The 20,190-nt window shown below is 38.8% G+C and overlaps 1 protein-coding gene and 1 long non-coding RNA gene across 2 annotated transcripts; both read left to right on the top strand.

Moving 5' to 3' along the window:
• Positions 1–9,920: 9,920 nt before the first annotated feature.
• On the top strand, positions 9,921–19,954 carry LOC112571707 (ubiquitin-conjugating enzyme E2 N-like). Its single transcript, XM_025250927.1, has 5 exons — positions 9,921–10,066; positions 15,106–15,207; positions 16,821–16,965; positions 17,495–17,635; positions 17,748–19,954. Exons 1-5 carry the CDS (start codon positions 10,037–10,039, stop codon positions 17,789–17,791), a joined length of 462 nt encoding a protein of 153 aa, XP_025106712.1. The 5' UTR covers positions 9,921–10,036; the 3' UTR covers positions 17,792–19,954.
• Positions 10,073–13,891, top strand: LOC112571708. The gene is made up of 3 exons (XR_003100876.1): positions 10,073–11,997; positions 12,234–12,312; positions 12,496–13,891. It is a non-coding gene; the product is annotated as an uncharacterized LOC112571708 (long non-coding RNA).
• Positions 19,955–20,190: the final 236 nt, after the last annotated feature.

A 20,190-nucleotide genomic window follows, 5' to 3' on the forward strand; every position in this document is an offset into this window, starting at 1 on the left:
CTAGGTAACTGCTACATAGGTGCACATAGCTACCTGGTACCATCATGCATGCTTGTGTGTGCGGGAGGGGATGGTGGAATGGTGAGAACGATTTTGCTGGCAACATTGGGAGAGCAGTCTGCCCTCAGAGAAACACAAGCGTGTTGAATTGCTGGCAGCGGGATACACGCACACATTTAGCATTAATAACACAGAATGGCGTCGCATACTTCTGACATGTGTGACACTGCTCGAATGTGATAATGCGCCGGTGAGTGACGCACTGCTGGTAGGGGGTCATGTACCTCTGACATTAGTGACACACCTGGCATAGTGTCAGCACACATTATGCACACACCTGACACATCACCAGATACCTTTGACATTAAGTCGGTGACTTGCATAACATCAGTTACCTTTAGTACTAGTGAAACAAAGAATGGACTCAAATATTATACTGATAAGTGGGACCACGACTTTGTATTACTGGACTGCTGGCAGACGATTTTTTTTCCAGTTAAACTAAAACGAGGCATGCTACTACAAAGGTTCCGGTTTAGTCACATTCTTTGTTTAGGCTCGCCGAGAGGCTAAGTGTTGGTCTTGGCAGACAGCAATCCACCTATACATATCCTTAGTGGGACATATATAATATAGTGTGAACACTGATGCAGGTCTCTGAAATTCTAAATGTAAAATAGGTCTAGAACATGATTTGGATGACTTAAGGGGAGCCAAACAAAACGAGACACACACACAAAGAAATATTAATAATAAAAAAAACTTCACTGACGCAGATGACACAACAGTTTCAGTGTCGAACTCTTTGTTTTATCCTTTTTTTTCTATCAAAACTGCGTGTGTGCACAGCGAATAATGTCATTCTCTGTCAGTTTTTCTGCCACTCCCTAAATAATTAGACGCATATTTTTACGTTCACGTGAGCAGCTCTTTGTGTGACAAAGATATAGCTTGCAATCTTTTTTTATTTTTGGCAGCTAATTAATGACAACTTTGGGCGTATATTAAATCACGACAGCAACACACAGCACTCGAGGATAGCCTTTGAATTTAACTGACCATAGTAAGATAAAGGTCAACATTATGAATGGGGTCAATAAGAGGCTTGCAATGTGTCGCGTGTCACAATCATCTACGTTACGATCCATCGTTTAGAGTGGGTGACGGTAAATGTCGTACCCTAACCGTGTCCATATGTTAAAAGATAGTCCGTTGTATAGGCTCAAATTTGAGCTTAGACGCAGTGGACAGGCAGAGAAGTAACTTGAGAGGATAGGTAGTGTTGGCGCCAGAGACCACTCATTGAGCGCAAAGGCTTATTGACCAGTAGTAACCCTGCCTATCAAAGTTGTATAGCAACACGTCAATCGGACTAGGACAAACATGACTACTTGTCGAATGAACCTAGCTCGATCGTGTCTCTGCCACGCGACTTTAGCGGACATTTTGATCCTTTTAAGACCACATTGCGACTCCGTCAAAGGACTTAATTCTTTCTGGAAAACTGCTTGCGTGATGTACTTTTTTTTAAGGGTGTGTGTGTGTTAATAAAACTGGTAAAATTAACATTTGTGCAAATTATATGAGCGCTACAGTTGATCTGTGCAACATCACATTCCTATGTTTCCTGCGGGATCCTCCAAGGCTCAGCACTCGGTCCAGTTCTGTTCATTTTATACACACAACTACTTTCATCATTCTATTCATGCATCTAGTTTCACAGGTTCACGGCCTGCAAGACCTCATGAGTCCCTTAAGAGAGTATATAAGGACCCCTTGTGGGAAACCATTCGGAAACACGGTGGGTTTTGGAAGAGTAGTCCTGGAGGAACCCAGGTGGGAATTCCCGCGAGTAATCATCGTTTCCCGCGAAAGCCCCACAGACAACCCGCCAACCTTCCCGCGAAAGCCCCATAGCAACCATCAATTATATTTATTTCTTAAATTCACATTTTTGTTGGTGTTTCAATGTCTTCCAAAAGTAACTGTAGAGTTGCATGTGACAAGCGGAAACAAGCCTCTATAAGACAGCCCAGCTGTAAGCAGGCCCGGTTCTACCTATTAGGCGAACTAGGCAGTCGCCTAGGGCGCAGCGACCGAGGGGGGCGGAAAAAATGGCCTGCTGTTTTTTTTAAGATGAATAATTTTTGGGGAAAATATCATTTTTACAAAATGATATTAGCAGGACACCTTTCCTCTGCTTGTAGACTGACCACCACGCTAGTTTCTCAGTACATGTATGACAGGAAAACCCCAGTATCGCATTATCCCAGGGCGCACTTGCAGTGACCACAGCTAACCAGCAGGCAAGTATAGAGGGCGGAGGGGCGGGGAGGGGCGCTGAGACGGGCGGCGTTGGTGGAAGGCAAAGGACCAAAGGTGAAAGGCACCTTTTCATCAGCTTGTAAGTTGACTTCACCACCGAGTTTGTCAGTTCATGTAGTGATGTAGTACAGGAAAACCCATTATTACAGGGCGCACTTGAAGTGACCAGCTAACCAGCGGGGAAGAAGAGGGTGGAGGATAGACAGCGGAGGGGCGGGTTGGTGGATGGGACTCAGTGTGGACCCCTAGGATGGAGTGGGCCACATTCCTCTAATACCAAGCTCACCTTTCTTTCTTCTATCCTACTTTGGAAGATGTTCCACACTTATGCATTGAAAACACTGCAGCTGAGATCAGGGACAACAACACTGACTTAAGTTTGCTACGAGTTTGGTTATGACAACTAAACAGCTGCTCAATATTGTTAACACTTACGAACTTGCAACCCGAAGGAACTTAGCTAATGTCACGAACGCGTTCTTAGTTAATAAGAGTATTAAAGTCTTTAGCAAACAAACATCAAGGTAGAGCCATTTGAAGTTTATAGCATGTCTATTTACTGACACTGATGGCCTATAGTCTTGTACTTACTGTTGTGACTCATGGTCGTGAATATTTAACTTTCTTATTAATTATTAAATTTCTGTTCGATTGGTGTATTACGCTTAATTTAGTTGTCAAATTGTAATGTTTATTTTTATTATCTTAGAGTGCATCTGTTTGTCTACAGTTTGAACGGATAGCTTGTTGTTTTCCTCCATTGACAGAATATTTGAAATTGGTTATTAAGAGATAATGCGTACTAGGACCTACAGTCTACATACTTCTCTTGTTTTCAACAAACCCTGTGCTGGACACCACGCAGTGTTGATCACTGGACTGTGTTTGGGGAGCTGCCCTGACACCATGATTTACAACTTTGTATTGTTAGCGTCCAGAAGACTCTCTCTTGACAGACTCTCTCATTGCCCGCCCACCTGTGACTCGCTGTGAGGTGTGACTTTGGATGGGAACATGAGGTAGCTGCTATCAGGGTGGTCTAGATGCTGGAAGCTGTGATAGCTTGAGTTTTACACCACACAGCAAAATAAGACCAGAGCAAGGTGCTACAGATTTCTTGTTTCCATCAGTGTGCACTCCATAAAACCTTTTACACGAGTGTTTGAAATCCCCTACTCATAAGTGTAGGTCTGATTGGGGAGGCATGCAAGCATCCATGTGTGTATGATGCACGCCTGCAATTGAAAAACAGACGTACCTTTTCTTGACAAAAAGTAGTTCTTACTTATAAGTTATTAATCAGATCTGACAGCAAATTCTCGAAAAAGATTTAATTTTACTAAGCCATTCTTTGACACTTCTGGGTTCTAACGCCTCTGGTCGTAATGAGTTCTTGTAGAAAACCACTTTTCTACTATTTTTAAGCAGCAAACATGTAGTCAGTTCGCTTTTACTTGTTAGTTCATCTGTAAGATGAGAAAGAAGAGAACAATTGAAAGGACTTGCCGATGGAGGTGCTAGCAGCTAGGTGGACAGGCCCACAGGGTAGCGATAAATCTGTCACAGTTAATGACCAGTCGGATCAGACTAGAAGACTGCACAAAGAAGGTGGTGCGATGTTACTTGATAGTTGTCCGTGAGATGAGAAAGAGAGAGGAGAGAAAGATTGAAAGGACCTCAGTGGGGTGGCTTAGTGGAGAAGGGTAGAGATAAATCTCTACCACTTTAAAGAAAGTCAGATCACATTACCAGGGCTGGACAGCCAGAGTGGGGAAGAGGTAGTTGTAACTTTTAACTTAAACCCCACAGGACGATGTACAAACCTCACTTTTCTGAGCGGCTGCAGACATCTCGTGCTGCTGTTTGAATTGACTTTGTAATCGTCTGTTTGGGTGCTTGGAGCGATCATCCTTCCACAGCTGAGTCAGTAAAGGTTGTGAACTGCTTTTAGCCGTGCAAGACCGAACAGTGCTACTGTCCTACAGCCACTTCATGAGAGTTTGTAAAGATAAGTTCGCATGAATTGTATACACTGTGACATAGCTGTATATATTTTATTAACACGATATATGTCTTTCTTTACATTAATTTCATTTCCTTATTTCTTATAGTGCTTATTTTGATTGTGTGGATGCAACGGGTTGCGATACCGGTGGTGTCACTTTTTGCAAAACTGTTCATTGCACAAACGGGTCCGTGACAGTCTGGTGGTCTTTATCACATCACAGTCGTGTTGAGTTCTGAGACAGACCGCCGCAATCATTACTGGTGATACTTCAGCCTAGCTTTCTTGTTTGAACTGCGTCCATTGAAGACAGATTTAAACAGATTCAGGAGCACAGTGCATTATTTGGATTTCTTTATGATATCCAAAGCATTTCTGAAAAACCAACGAAGGACATTCTACTATCTTGCGAGGTCTTGGCAAAGGCACTAATGCACAGAGACAGCAAAGACATTGACGCGGAGGAACTCTGTTCTGAATTACAGGTTGTGGCTAGAAGACTTCTCAAGCCTAAAATGAACCCCAAAGAAGTCTTAACATTCATTATCCAACATAAGCTATTTGATATTGTGCCGAATGTTTTAGTGTCTCTCAGAATTTTATTGACCCTTCCAGTTTCTGTTGCCAGTGCAGAACGAAGTTTCTCAAAATTAAAATTAATTAAAAACTATATGAGATCAACAATGTTGCAAGAGAGACTGACTAGGCTGGCCACCATATCTATTGAGCATGACTTGGCAAATGCAGTCAATCTGAAGAAACTGATAACTCGTTTTGCACAGCAAAAAACAAGGAAAGTGAGGTTTTAAGCATCAATTTCATGACCAGGACAACATAAATTGCAAAATAAATGATATAACATAGTTCACTTTTTGTGAGGTGTGTTGTGGGGGGGGGGGGGGGCGCAGAATTTTTCTTTCGCCTAGGGCGCAACACAGCCTAGCGCCGGCCCTGGCTGTAAGGGTGGTTTTCAGACGAGCAAATACCAGGTAAATTACCGGAAACGCAAGAGTTGACTCAGTCTGCGGTTGGCGTCGGGTTTAAAGTATCCGCACATATAATCGTTATTCGAAATTCATAGCACCAGGGGCGGCCCTGGGCAAAGAAAGAATTGGTGGCCCCTTCAATATCAATAAAACCAACTAGCGGCCCATGATATTCTCATTAGTGCAGAAAATCATATTACTACATTGACTTGTTTTCTGTATTTATCTTTGCTCAAAATTTTGTATTATGCTTTCAGGATGGTGATTGTTACATATTCAAGATAGGGGTAATCCTGTTTAAAAAATCGGTAGTGACAGCAAAGGTAAATATACAGACTTAATTTAATTTGTTCATTTGTAACGCGCAGTACGACCTAGATAGGTCGCACTCTCTGCGCTGACCATTAATGATGAAAAGAAGACAATGGAAGGTCAGGTACACTTAATAGAAGCGGTGAATGCAGCCTTGCCATTACAAGGAATCTTCTATAAGTCAGTAAAGTTCTACGTCCAAAAATACCTGAAAGTTATTACACTTGTATGGAAACTCATCTCGCAAATCTTCGGTTCAATGGCCCAACTTTCGCATATAGTAATATCGCTCCATCAACACAAGTCTTGTGAGAGCAATACGATAATGGTCATTGTAAACTGAGCTTTCTGGAGATACTTGATATCAGTCTTGTCAGACTGGCCTGTACTGCGCGAAAAGCTTGCTGTGACAGCTTGACATCAAATCTTTCTGCGGCAGCTGCAGGGAGGTAATCAGAGTTTGAAGTCGACATGCATTGCTGATGTGTCGATCTAGAATCTAAGTAACGTCTTAAATCATCTCTGTGTCGGCGAAGAGGTGTGTGAACTGAAAGCACTTCTGTTTATCGTTGTCTACTGTATTTAAAAAGAAAAATTTTGAGCACATATATACTGTGGAATCATTAGTACAAAGAAAACAAGGAAATGTGTTTTGCTTAAGACTTCGTAAGTGTGCTCTCGAACAGACTCTTTTGTCTTACACACCTTTAATTGTTTCTGATCTGGATTCTTTTGTCTTCGTTAAAGTACACTTGAGATGGGACCACACTCTTCATCAAGAATTTTCTCTCACATCGTCTCTTTTTAAGTAAGAGTGGGAGCTATTTTGTCTGATCCTCGGGAACAGGAAATGGGCGTCCCTCAGGGCAGCATTCTTTCTCCAACTCTTTTCAATATAAAAATCGACTCCATCTTGAAATCTGTCTGTCCAGGTTTGGAGGCCTCGTTATATGTAGATGACTTTGCTCTCTGCATTCGAGGCCGTTCCCTATCATGCCTCGAAAGCCGGCTGCACCTATGCGTAAATGCTGTACAAAGGTGGGTGACAGAAAATGGCTTCCAATTTTCTCCTACGAAGTCAGTATGCATTCACTTTTGTAAAATGAGAGGCATGTTTCCAAACCCATCTATTTTTATCAACGGCACGGTACTCAAAGTGGTCCAGGAAGTAAAATTCCTTGGGGTCATATTTGACCGTAAACTGTCCTTTCTATCTCATATTAAATCTCTACGCCTTTCATGCCAAAAAGCTTTGGACATTCTTAGAGTAGTTGGCCATGTCAGCTGGGGGGCGGATCGCACGCTCCTGCTGCGTCTGTATCGTGCCCTGGCCCGCTCCAAGCTAGACTATGGATCCATCATCTATGGCTTTGCTCGAGAGTCCTACCTTAAAATTCTCGATCCAATTCATCACCAAGGGCTCCGCATCTGTTTGGGTGCCTTCCGCACCACTCCTGTACAAAGTTTGTATGCAGAAGCTGGTGAGCCTCCACTTTCTCTCCGTCGTTTGAAACTCATGCTATCCTATGTCTGTCGCTTAAAAGCTCATCCTGGAAACCCTGCGTATCGTGCTGTCTTCAGACCTCAGCGTGCTGCCCTGTATGCCATTCGTACCAAGGAGCAAAAGCCTCTATCACTCCGAGTAGCACCTCACCTACAAGCTGCCGGAGTAGATATTAATCAGGTAGAACCTTTATCTCTGCAAACAACTCCTCCTTGGACTCTTCCTGTTCCAGAGATCCGTTTTGATCTTACAGCTTTCAAAAAGGGGGACACTAGTGACCCTATCTACCTCCAACACTTTCGTGAACTCATTTCTGACTATCCTAAATTCTGCTGTTTTTACAAATCCCAAGTGGTGGCCCAGTCGCTGCGGCAGCAGTTCCGTCCTGCCAACCACAACGGGCTGTTTCAGTCCGACTGGCAGACGAGTGTTCTATTTTTACAGCGGAACTCCATGCCATCTTGCTTGCCTTGCAGCATGCTCACTGCTCTTCGGAGCACAACTTTTTCATAATTTCAGACTCCCTTTCTGCACTCCAAGCTCTTATCTCAAATGATTCTGACCAACCCCTTGTGGTTCAGATTCATACAATTCATGCCGCACTTATTCAACAAAATAAGGACATTGTTTTTATTTGGGCTCCTGGCCATTCTGGTATTCCAGGCAATGTTCGAGCAGACCAGGCTGCCAAGGCTGCATGTCAGTCCCCTGGTAAAATACAGTCACTTATCTCATCCGACTGCAAACCTTTATTCTCAACCTACATTCTGACCTTATGGTAAAGCCACTGGAATAATTTAAGTCAAAAAAAAAATTATACGCCACTCTTCCCTGTCTTTCCGACCGCCCACCTTTGTACCGCACTACAAGGCGGGAGGAGATAGTTCTTACAAGACTAAGGATAGGACACACCTATGCCACGCAAGGATACCTCTTGCGAGGTGAACTACCACCAACCTGCCCCTGGTGTAAGGGAAATTTTAGTGTGTTACACTTTTTGATTATCTGTCCAGAGCTCCAGACTATCCGTCGACAGTTTTTTGCAGTAAATTCTTTATATGTCTTATTTAGGTCCGTCCCATCGGCAGCATTTGTTACCTTTTTAAAAAGGATAGGACTCTATCATCAAATTTAAGTTTTTTTACATTCTGATGGTTCTCTCTTGATTTCTGGTGTGTTGGTGGCCTTTTTGGGCTTCACCACCCCTTTTTACACTTCATATTTTTCTTTTACACTTTGTTCACTTACTATGTTGGTTTATTTTTAAAGATACATGGCTTGAGAAGATTTAACCCGAGACCTTTAAATTTAAAATTACTTTTGTTGCCGTGATAGCCCTTTTTGCTGGCACGGCATAAAACACCAACAACAACATTTACCGAGACACTCAAGCTTAAAGAGAAAGGGTGAAAAAGATAGCTGGTGTGTTATAAATCGCAACAAAAGTAAATTTTAACAGCAAGGAAAAAATTATTATGATCTGCTTTCCAGAAGGTAAATGCCTAAAAGCTCGAGAGACGAAAATTGTGGTTATATTTTACTTGAAATGAAGAGAGAACTTCGTGCTGAAAGCAATCTCAAAGCGGTTTATGCGCCGACATTTCATATTGGGATTTTCACACAAATGACAAGTGTTTAACGCGGGTGAGACATACAAGTGTCAGCGCAACGAGCAAAACAACTGCCTACAGTGCTCACTCGAACAATTAGCTTTGCCAGGCTTGGAGACAAACAATTTAAAAGATATACATGCTGCAGCGCGTCAGGAACTTAATTATTCCGAAATAACATTGGGCGGAGGGCACAAGACAACGTATTAATAAATGTATTAATAATAAATATTTGGTAAGCTATTAAGTTTACGATCTATTTTTTTTTTTGTTTTTTACAGGAACGAATCGTTGGAGAAACAGAAATGTGCAGAGTGATGGTTTGTCTATTGCCTTTAAATATTCACTGTGGTACTAAGCTTGCCAAATCCCCCCCCCCCACATATATATAGAGAGAGCAATAAATAAGATACGTATTTTCGTCACAGTTTTGACAAACGACCACGTACACACGAAAGAGGGGAGAATTTTCATGGCATTAGACAAGCCTGTCCTCATATCATTTAAGTACATAACATATACTGTATTGTACAAATATAATTATTAAATTGGGCTTATATATAGTTGTGCTGATCGATAAATATACGCTGCTCATGGATACGCTATTGGGCATGTTCGGTGGTGAAAACGACGCTCCACCCCTTCTGTCTAGTGCTCCCGCGAACTTGTATTACCGAACTGCTGGCAGACAATTTTTCCCAGTGAACTACTAAAACGAGGCAGATGTGTATCAAGCTTCCGGTTTAGTCACGTTCATTGTTTAGGTTCGCCGAGACTAAAAGCGGAGAACTTCGCAAGAGGCTAAGCGTTGGTCTTGGCAGACATACAACACCCACCTATACACGTCCGTGGTGCTCCTCACTCGGGAAGAAAGGTGTTGATAGTAGCAGCTAACGGTGGCCTTCGCCTTAACCTCTTTAATTATTCGCGGTCACAAGGTCACGAAACCCCTGGATAAGGGCAAATGGAATCTCGCGTGCTTCTTTATTTAGCTTCGCCGCAGCCGTGTGGTCAAGCACAGATTATATAGATTGTAGTAGAAGCGAGAAAAAGAAATAAACCCAAAGCTTGCTAATATTTCATTCAGAGGAAAATGCAATCCGATTGGATGCAGCTTTTCCATTACTTTTGTTTCTTTTCTCTACTCTACTTCCCACCGGTGGGAGGTACTGAATACGAAACTATTCTTTGTGTGAAAATAGTTGGTGGCTTCACTTTATATTCAGACGCCATATTGGAATTTCCGGCACGAATCTCGTGTTTTCTGTATGAACTGTAACTCACACAAAAGCGAATGGCTGGGCTTCCCAGGCGAATTATAAAAGTAAGATATTAAATATCTAATGTTTACAAGTTAGCAACAGTCAAAAGATTATTTGTAAGTTCCTGTGGAATTTTAGTGGACCTTAAGTTTAAGAACTTCTGATCCCTTTGCAACATCTTCCTCTGTACTCGGTAGCCTTGACAGTGTAACGAAGGTCTCGTAAAAAGCTACTGCCTTCAGCAGACTTTTAAAATGTCGGCATCATAGAACTTGGAAACGCACCAGTAAATAAATACTTATCAATGCTGCATAATAAAGTATACACTTATAAGGAAAAATTCATGGGTGCTTTATTCCAGAAACACTCGGGTGATTGGGAATCTACACATGCTGTAACATAAGCAAGTACTTGATAACTGCCATAGTTGTCAAATGTAATATGGAATCATCATTGACCACAAAAAATTACATCTGCCGTTCTATTTCTTGGTATATAAAAAGTCAACAGTTGATGCAAGTGCAGATTTTATAAGCCTTAATTTTATACATGTTTTCTTTAGCAAGCTGTAGAAACTTATGAAGTTGCCCATCTTAAAGACAACTAAATAAGTGAGACCGCAAAAGCTGGCATTCTCAAGATCTTCCCCATCAGATTAGTAGATTTAGTTTAGTCTTGTTACTTCTCAAGGAGCATAGGGCTGAAGCAGATTAGTAGTATAGACCTAAAATCTTTTAAAAGCTCAAAATGATAGTTTGCTTCTAAATCTATTTTTTTCATGTTTACTTAGAACTCATGTTTTTAAAAACCAGAACTTTGAAACATATATAAAAATGTTGGCTTGCACAAAAACAGTAGGTAAGAATCAGTCTAGACAAAAACAGTCAATGTACATTGTTATTGTAAAGAAATGTTATGAGTTGAAGAATTTTAATACATGATTAAAAGTTTCAGCACCTAGTCTTTCTCTTTGTTAGGTTAAAAAAGGTGTGAAAATGACTGCCAGTAAATATGCTAATTCGCTAGTGATAATTGTTTAAAATATGGGGAAGAATCAGTTGATAAACCAGTTTCTAATATTTAGATCACGGATAGGATTAAGGTATTACATAAACTAGTAGAGTAGTATTTCTACTGTGTTCATTTGTTTGTGTGATTTAAACAGCTGGATTTGTAGAGGAAAACAGCACTTTACACCAGTTACATTTTATCAAACCATTCTTTTTGACTTAGATGTAATGCAGTGGTTTTTTTTTCTTTGTTAAATGCCTGCTTGATTAAACATTATGGACTTTTGAACAGATCATTATGTTTCAGCAGAATTTTGACAGAAACATGCATGAATCAGCTTGAACCTGCAGACTTGAGAAAAATTTTGTCAAAATAGTCTTTTGCATGATATGACAGAACTTGACATATGCGAGACTGCAGATCACATATAAGCATAGCAATGAATCTTACAAAAAAAAAATTTGTACAGCCATTTAATCGTAACACATTTAAAGTGTGTCTAAACTTGTATAAAAAGTTGAATTTGTTTTAATCTTATATCAAGAATGTGATAATGATATGAAACATTAGATTTACAAAAAGCACTTTAAAAGCATTGACAAAGGATAAAAAAACTGCCATTAGATAACTGAAATTGGTAACCAAAAACATACATTGCTGACCTCCCCTAACCCATGAGAAAAAATAGGTATGATGTTGTCATCACTAGTTGAAGCACAAGGTATATTTTAGTAAGCCGCGTTTTTGATGACTACACAAAAATGGGCAAAATCTACGCAGTTTTTGATTGTGAAACCAATTCAAGTAACAAGACTGGTATACCATCATTCCAATTTCCCGAAAAACTAACATTCTTAGAGTGTGGATTAACTTTGTCCAAACAACGAGAAAAAAGTTTCACAGTGCTGATCCCGTTCAGCATGATTTGTGCTCGTCATTTCATACCAGAATATTATTGTGAGTTGTGGAATGTTGAAGAAAGGTAAGTCGAAACAAGTTTTTAAAAAAAATGCCTTTTCATTTTTATTTTTTTTTGCTTTTTAGCAAATTTAAATGTAATCCAAGCCAAGTAATCTAAGTAACATGCTTATTAATTTACAATTAATATTTTGTGACTTTCTAAAGCCTGTAAACTTTATGTTGTTACAAACTGTTTAATGATAAAATGTACGGGTTGCTTTGAGTGAAAACACTGAGTAATATGATTTTTTTTTCTAGGTCTGATCAGAAAACAGACACATCTTGCCAACAAAGATGGAAAGGCCACAAGAAGAGAGGATGGACTGGTTTGCATTAAGTAAAAGTGCTTTGCATTCACTTTTAAATAATATGCTTTTATTTTATTACAGGATTGACAAAAGTATAGGTGTGTGTTTGGGGGTGGGGGTTCATACAAGTTGCCAAAATGCACAACAAAACAGAAACACATTGCATAAAATTTCTGTATGCTACAATGCTGTTTTTATGTTATTTCAAACAGATTCAGATAAATTCACAGCACTAGGAAGTATTCTGAATAGATGCTTGGCAAAGGATATCCAAAAGCTGTCTTTGCTACACCAGACATCTACTTGGGAAACCTTTGATAGCCTGATGATAAGGCTCTGCCCTAAATATAGTGCTATTTTCCTATCTGGAAATATATTGCAGGTAATTATAACATTGGTTAGGTTTCAGTTCAATTTTTTCCACATTTAAAGTTTATTTTAATTTCTTTTATTGATTTCAGCATTCTTAGATTCTTCTGGCTGTCTTGCATAATGACATCAAGAAACATGAATGGGTGAGAAAGGAATTGAGAAGATTGCTGTATGATTTTTTAAAGAAGGGCAGATACAGTTCTCCTACAGTTAAAGAAGATTTCACATTATGTTGTTGAAGATGTTTCAGTTTTCTGATGGTAATGGCCATTTAAAAATAAATATTCAGTTATGTTTGTGGGTTTTACATGACATTTTTTTTTATACAGGAAAGTATTATTATCTAAAACCTTTCTGTTCACAGGGTATGTGTTGCAACTAAGACAGGAACTTTTCAGAAGTTCTAACATGCCAGATCTAGTAGCTGCAGGATGTATTCAGCCTACCAAGATGAAGCCATGGCAATTCAGATTTTATTCTATCAGCCCTAAAATACATGTGAAGGAATAAAATTATATAACTCAGGAACTTCTGTGATGCAGCATGGCTCTTGTGAGGTTCACTTAGTTAAGCTTTGTGTAGATTTATAAAAACTTGTTTTCTTTATTTTCTGGTTTGTTTTTCATGTGTGCGTGTGCGTTTTGAAATGCAGTGATATATATACACATCACACACACATCTACTAGAAAACAATGAAATCTGCCTAAATGTACAGGTTTAGTCAAAATTATGTAACACTAACATAAACTGTGGTATCATCTACTGTTCTGAATGATACTTTCTGCTTTTTGTGTGTTAGACATGATGGTGATCAGATTAAGACTGTCCTGACAATCGTCTTGCACATATGTATGTTTTGTGAAGAATGGTTTCTACCATTTAAATGTATATCATTTTGACTAATTCTGTATTTTATTCCTGCATTAGTAACATTTTATTAGTCTAGATATTTGCACATTCTGGGCAACAGCATTTCTCAACATTAGGCCAAACACAACGCCGACACCTGAATAAAGAACTATTGCCCAGAAAAAAAAAACCCCAAAAAACACAGCTGTGCCTTGGCTAAGATAATGTTTTAATTTGTAATGCAGTGTGTTCAGAATTTAGTACTGCATGACTGTGGAAGATTGTGAATATCGCGTATTAGATTGCATGTGAGAACTGGAGTGGGAAGTTATACGCCATAATCTTGCATACAACAGTTTTGACTTTAATAAACAAACCAGAATAAGATATTTTTCTCAGTCTTTTGTGTCAAAATGCTTGGAAAATATGTGCAATAGTTGTTATGGTCTAATGTAATACACATTTCTGTAGTAAGACTAATGCTAAAATATAACGTTTGAAGTGCCTGTCACTAATAGCAAACTGATTATTTTAGATTTAGAATTCAGTAATTCATATCCAAGACTTGCCTGCTCATGCTGACAATCAACTGTATACTGAGAAACATTGTTATAGGCAGAGCAGCAGGTTCATGCTGGTGAGGTAAGCAACTCGCCTTTAACTCATGACCGCTGACTCTTGTTGAATCCCTGCTTTCATCTCAACTCTTCCACTATTAGTAATGTGTTTTTCAACACTTACTTAAATATTGAACTTTCAGTCTGTTTTATGCTTAACAGGTCGGTCAACTATTCACTTGTGATTCTTCATAGATATGCTTTTGAACTGACTTTGAAAAATTGGTTTAGTAACTTACTGAACCTTTGTGGTTACTGTGATTGTGTTACAACATGAGTCAAGAAGTGCATCATGATGATAGTAGCAGCCTGGACCCAGTGTGTTAATTAAGATTAATAGACGATTGCTGGCATAGTAAACAGTTAACAGATAGGACAAATTTGCACCCTAATATTACAGTGAAAACAACCTAGATTGTCTGCAGAGTAAATTTATTCTCATATTAGCAAGCTCTTGTGTATAGTGCAGAATAATTTTTTAGAATGTTTGGTGTTGTCTTCAAAGTTTTTTTAATGAGCAGTCATTTTGTGACTTCAGAATGACTGAAATATTGTTAGTAAGGATTATATACATAGAAACTTCTTCCTCCTGGCTAATCCCATGAATATATATGAATGTGTGCATGTATTTGCCTAAGCTTGTTAGCGTGCTGTTGAATTCTTCATTGAGTTAATAGTGTATTAGTGAGAGGGTGAATTTGGTTTGTGTGGATACTGTTGAGCCTCATTGGCTCCTTTATGCTTAATCTATTTGAAACTTTATATTTTTTTTAAGTAGCTATATTACATCTAGTTTTTATGTTTTTATTTCCCTAAGAAATTAAAATATTTTAAATTGAAATGTAAGGGTTGTAGGGTTTTACTGGATTTTAAATGAACATAAACATGTTAAAAGAAAGCCAAAATCTTAAACAGAATATGCTTTTGGTTCTTGTACAAGATTCTTAAATTTTTCATTTTTGACCAACCTTTATTTTTAAAAAGGAAACGCAGCGGCTACAGGCAGATCCTGTGCCAGGCATTACAGCCGTTCCTGATGAGGCAAATGCAAGACATTTCCATGTGGAAGTAGCAGGTCCTGTTAAGGTAACTGCCTTCAGTTAGCCTTCTGCATTGTTTGCTGTGTCTGTGGTGTTTTGGAGGAGACATGAAACACATTTTTTTGAAACAGCCTGTTTGACTTGTGACCTACGCTGCAAACTTTTCTTAAACGGTTTGGCAAACCTGTTTGTCTCTTGCTTGCAGGAATTCCAGAAATCTGTTCTGAAGTTTTGCATCAGTTTTCAGATTTTTAAGCATTGATTCCATAGTCACTGTTTAACTTGACTGAGCATCAAGCCATTCATTTAAGTCAATTGTTTATAAATTGAGCATGAATTGTGGTTCTTGTGAACATTTTTTTTCCCCTCGCGAAAGGAAGAAACAAACTTCAGATCTACTTTGCAGACAGCATTTGACTTGCTTTGGAGATTAGAAGAAAGCTTTGAAACTTTGTGGATTTTAAAAGAATGGATGTACTGTTTATTAAAATTACAGTGTTGGTATAAAATATTTGCTGTCAGGCAATATTTGCTTTTCTGACAAGGTAAAGTTGTAAAACAAGCATAAAATAAAGACAAAAATTATACACTTGTCAGTATATCGCTAAAACTAAGTATTAAATACTGATGCTGGAGTTACTTATGGTTTGAATCCTGTGTGGTGTAGTCGGTAACAGCATAGGCTAGCATCCCAGAGCAGGGTTTTTCGGTTGGTCTGATTTTAGTTTTTTTTTAATTTTTCATAGTTAGGACCTAACTCAGTCTAAAATACTTTCTTCAGCATCATTTGCTAGTAAATTTGCAATTATACAAAAAAGATTTGTGTGGCCAGCAGTCTAATTTGATACAGCAGCTGAAATGACAGATTTTGCTCGTTTTGTAATGATTTTATTACTAGAAACATGGTCAGTGCCAGAATTACAGCGTAAATGAATCACTTCTTAATCTACGAATACAACCACAGCAGAAGATAAATCAAAAACCCACACTGTAGATATTTTTATAAGTGTTGAAAAGAAGAATGCACCAGATATTTGCGTTATTTTGTTGCTTTGATATGAATACACACATGCACGCTAATGTGAGCAGATCAGCATCCAAAAACTCTGTCATCAGCTATTGTCATGCACACATTTTCCGGAACGGTGTACTTGAACGCTTGCTGCATGACTAGCACTCACAAAAATCGATGTGAAATAGTTGGCAGGCGGGCTTGGCAAACCGCTGTTTTCAATAAACAAGTGTTCCTAAATGTTTTTGGTTTTTATGTCCCAACCATTAAACAGCAGTGCTTTCATCAGAGAAAATATTTAAAGATGACAAAATTTGACTATCTCTTTCAGTCATGCTTTTTAAAAACAAGAATTTTGATTGTTTGAAGACTGAAGTAAAATGATCTTGGCATGTAGGCGGTCTAAAATAATGATACGTAGTTCTTTTCTTTTAATACTTCCAAAAAAATATTTGTCTCCAAGTATTAGAAGAATTTTATGTAGAAAGGGATGAGCCACTGCTAGTAAATAACCATTTTTAAAACATACTGATCATTGCGTGATCATTCTTGATTGTTACCTCCTTTCTGTACTTTTGCTTTCTTAATTATTGATAGATCTTGCAGGCATCTAAAGAAGTGACCGGAATTATTGTCTCTTTCTACAGTCACCCTATGAGGGAGGAGTTTTTCATCTGGAACTATTTTTACCAGAAGAATATCCAATGTCTGCACCAAAAGTTCGTTTTATGACTCGAATCTACCACCCGAATATTGATAAACTGGGTAGAATATGTCTTGATATATTAAAAGGTAAGTCAGATGTCATCTTTGAACACATTTGTGGGCTTAAGCTGGACATGTAGATTCCTGTAAGATGACTGATGGCTTGTAGACAATAGATTCGCCACTATTTATTGAGGTTTTACTTTTAACGAAAGTTCCTAGACATAATCTGCTGACCAGTAATTTTAAACATTATAGATGGCTCTAGAGATCAAGAGACAAGCATTGGGTTTCTCTTTCTCCAGTTGTTATGAACTGCGTAAAGTAACTGCTCCTGCAGCCACCAGATTATAGAATTAAAGCAAGAGTAGATTCAGGAATTAACTTCACCAGATAAGTGTAAAGCAGCAGTCTTAATTTGAGGCATGCTGTTTGTTTGCTTACAGAAACACACTGGCCTTACTATCAGACAGAGGGATAAGGTTTGGGGGATGTAGAGTTGTCTAGCTACAAATGGAAGTGACTGATGCACACTTACCTTTAGAATATTAATATTTATAATCATCACACAAGGTTTGCATTTAACAGTTTATTGCTTTTGTTTTTTGTCTTGCAGACAAGTGGAGCCCTGCTTTACAGATTCGTACGGTCTTGCTATCCATTCAAGCACTTTTGAGTGCTCCCAACCCTGATGACCCCCTGGATACAAATGTTGCAGAAGCTTGGAAGAAAGATGAGGAGAGTGCAATTGAACAAGGTATATTTATTAAAATCTTTTTAAAAAGGCTACTTACGGAAAGCCGAAGGTTGTCTAACACTGAAGAAACATTATATTGTGACATTAATCTACCTGTCATGCTCTGTTGCAGCACGTCAGTTTACCAGAACATATGCCATGTCCAACAAGCAGTGAAGATGAACATGCTGTATTTGTTCTCTAGACCAACCCACATTTTGTAGACACAGTTCACACCGTGGATGGACATGGAGGAGGCTGTCATGCTAATGATGAGTTCTGTGTCTGCAGAAGTGGAGATTCCTTTATAATGGTGAATAGCTTGGGTTGCATATTGCTGCCTGACCACCTGGCACAGAGTGTGGGGTGCTAGAATTTTCAACAATGATGGAACCGTTGTACTTTTTGTTTTTTGGCTTCTTTGTCCCACACTCAGATACTTCTTTTGTGACCCTTCCCCCCCCCCCCCCTTTTTTTTTGGTTTAGAAATTTGAGCAAGTATTGACAGTCTCCTGAAATATGCGTGCTAACATCAAGGTTATGTCACTGTTCCATCTAAGATGTGATAATTTATTGAATGGCTTTCCTAACTTGGTAACCTCTTATTATTCCACCTCTTTGTGGTTTAGGAGACGCGTGTTTCAGTAAGCTTGCTGTTTCAGTTGGCTGCATGTTTATGTTTTGTCGGGGAGCAGTTCTGGTCTACATGCCTGCTTTCTTGCGTGTCACTGTGATGAAGTGTAGTGCAAGTACATGGCAAACTGAGCGGATGTTTTAGTGAGTTTGTTGCTTTAATTTTGATTAGCATGTTAAGTCTTGTAATGGAAACTTTCTCTATGTCACCAGCCTACAAGCTTTCTGCATAAATTTATGCTTTCTGCAGCTGCTTTTATGATGATGAATTGATCAGCCTTTTAATCAGTTTAGGAAAAACTTGCATTACTGGACCACTGAGCATGCAAGTATTAAAATCTGCCTCCATTTTTTTTTTCGGGTAGATGTGAATTTATAAATATCTCTTGAGAAGAAACACTTTCGTGTTAGAGATCATGTTATTACTTCTAAATAAACAAACAGCTAAGAAACCATGTATCTTGCAGGCATGCAATTGGGTGTTTATCACATCCTTGAATAGATGCTGATAGCAATGTCATGGATTCTGTTTTGCCCATTTCTTTTGCAAAAGGTCAGCCTTCTTTAAGTCTGTTCTTCTGCTTGAAACATTATTGTAGACATGTCTGCTGGGTCTGTAGTTTTGAAGCAAGGGTAAATCATTGCCCTTGGGCAATTTATGGACAAGCATCTTGTTTCCAAAATTATCAGTGTCCAGACCTCAGAGGACGTCTTACTCCTAGACCCATAGTTATAAAACAGTGAAGAAGGTGTCTTAGGGTAAAGAAAGAGTTTCTGTGGAGTCTGGGTATCAATTTATAATTTTGGAAGCAGGATGCTTCTCCGTCAATGTTCCCATTTTGGCCTAGGAAAATGACTTACTCTTGCTTCATAACTACAGTCTCAGATGTGTGTCATTGCACAGAACCAGTTCTTTTCCCATATTGGCTGGTGTTAAATGCCAACATTGAATAGGCTTTTATTAGGCTGTGTTTTGCCTCCAAGTCAAGAGAATTATGTTTTGACGATCACTGCAAAAATTTTCAAATAAACTTAGCATAATTCTTTATTGATTACAAGATGTGTTTATTTCTGTAATGTTCAGCTGAATTTTTTTCCCTTGATGTGTTGGCAAGGTACAGCAGTTTTCAGGTCACTTTTTTGTTGACTTTGATAACTCTTTAGATGTGTGTAGTCTTTTGTTGATCAAGTGTAGATGTGTGGTTGTCCAGTTTTGCCGAGTGGTTGTGCGCCTGAAGTAACAGGACTGAAGAAAATGCTTATGTGGATGTCTCTTAACTTCTGCAAGTTTTATCAATATTTTGCTGTTGCAGATGCCACTGTAATAGTTCAGATCTATTCAGCAATTATGGATACATATTTTGTGGATCCCAGTTTATTTGTATGATGTTCTTGCACCCAAAATAGTTTCAGGCCAAATGGCTAGTCAGGGAGGCTTTCTTTTCAAAAACTTCTGAGAGAACAGATTTCCTACAAATACGTTTCTTTTGGATTGGGGTTGAATGCTGCCATTCTTGTTGGGTAAAGTAGTTAAGGCAGAATTTGAGACTTTGTTGGGAATTTGAAACTGGTGAATCAACTGCCAACCAGTCTGTCCTCTTTTTCTAAACTTGTCAACGCATAGAGTTTGTCTGATGCTGAATGGTCACCAGCTTGTTTTGTGCATTGTTTACAAATCCAGTAAGAAAAGATAAATATTCAAACTTGTTTTGTCTTTATCTGTGTGAGAGGGAATGCACTGATAATTTTGTCATGAGCAGCATGTTTAAAGTTTGTCAAAATTAGAAGCAATTTTGGCAAAAGTTACCAGATTGGTGGTTAAAAATTCAAACACTTGAAAGGAAAATATTGCAAAAGCTAGATACCACAGATGCAATTCAGATGAAGTGTGAGTGCATAGGATAGCTGTGAATTGGAAGTTGAAATGTGGAATGTAGGTTCAA

This window comes from Pomacea canaliculata, linkage group LG9 (genome assembly GCF_003073045.1).
Source record: "Pomacea canaliculata isolate SZHN2017 linkage group LG9, ASM307304v1, whole genome shotgun sequence".
Taxonomy (NCBI): domain Eukaryota; kingdom Metazoa; phylum Mollusca; class Gastropoda; order Architaenioglossa; family Ampullariidae; genus Pomacea; species Pomacea canaliculata.

Bases quoted from the DNA above. Each gene is read 5' to 3' on its own strand.
- LOC112571707 (XM_025250927.1), top strand. From the start codon at position 10,037: ATGGCTGGGCTTCCCAGGCGAATTATAAAA. The intron at 10,067-15,105 runs GTAAGATATTAA...ATTTTTAAAAAG, and splicing joins TTCCCAGGCGAATTATAAAA to GAAACGCAGCGGCTACAGGC. The intron at 16,966-17,494 runs GTAAGTCAGATG...TTTGTCTTGCAG, and splicing joins ATGTCTTGATATATTAAAAG to ACAAGTGGAGCCCTGCTTTA.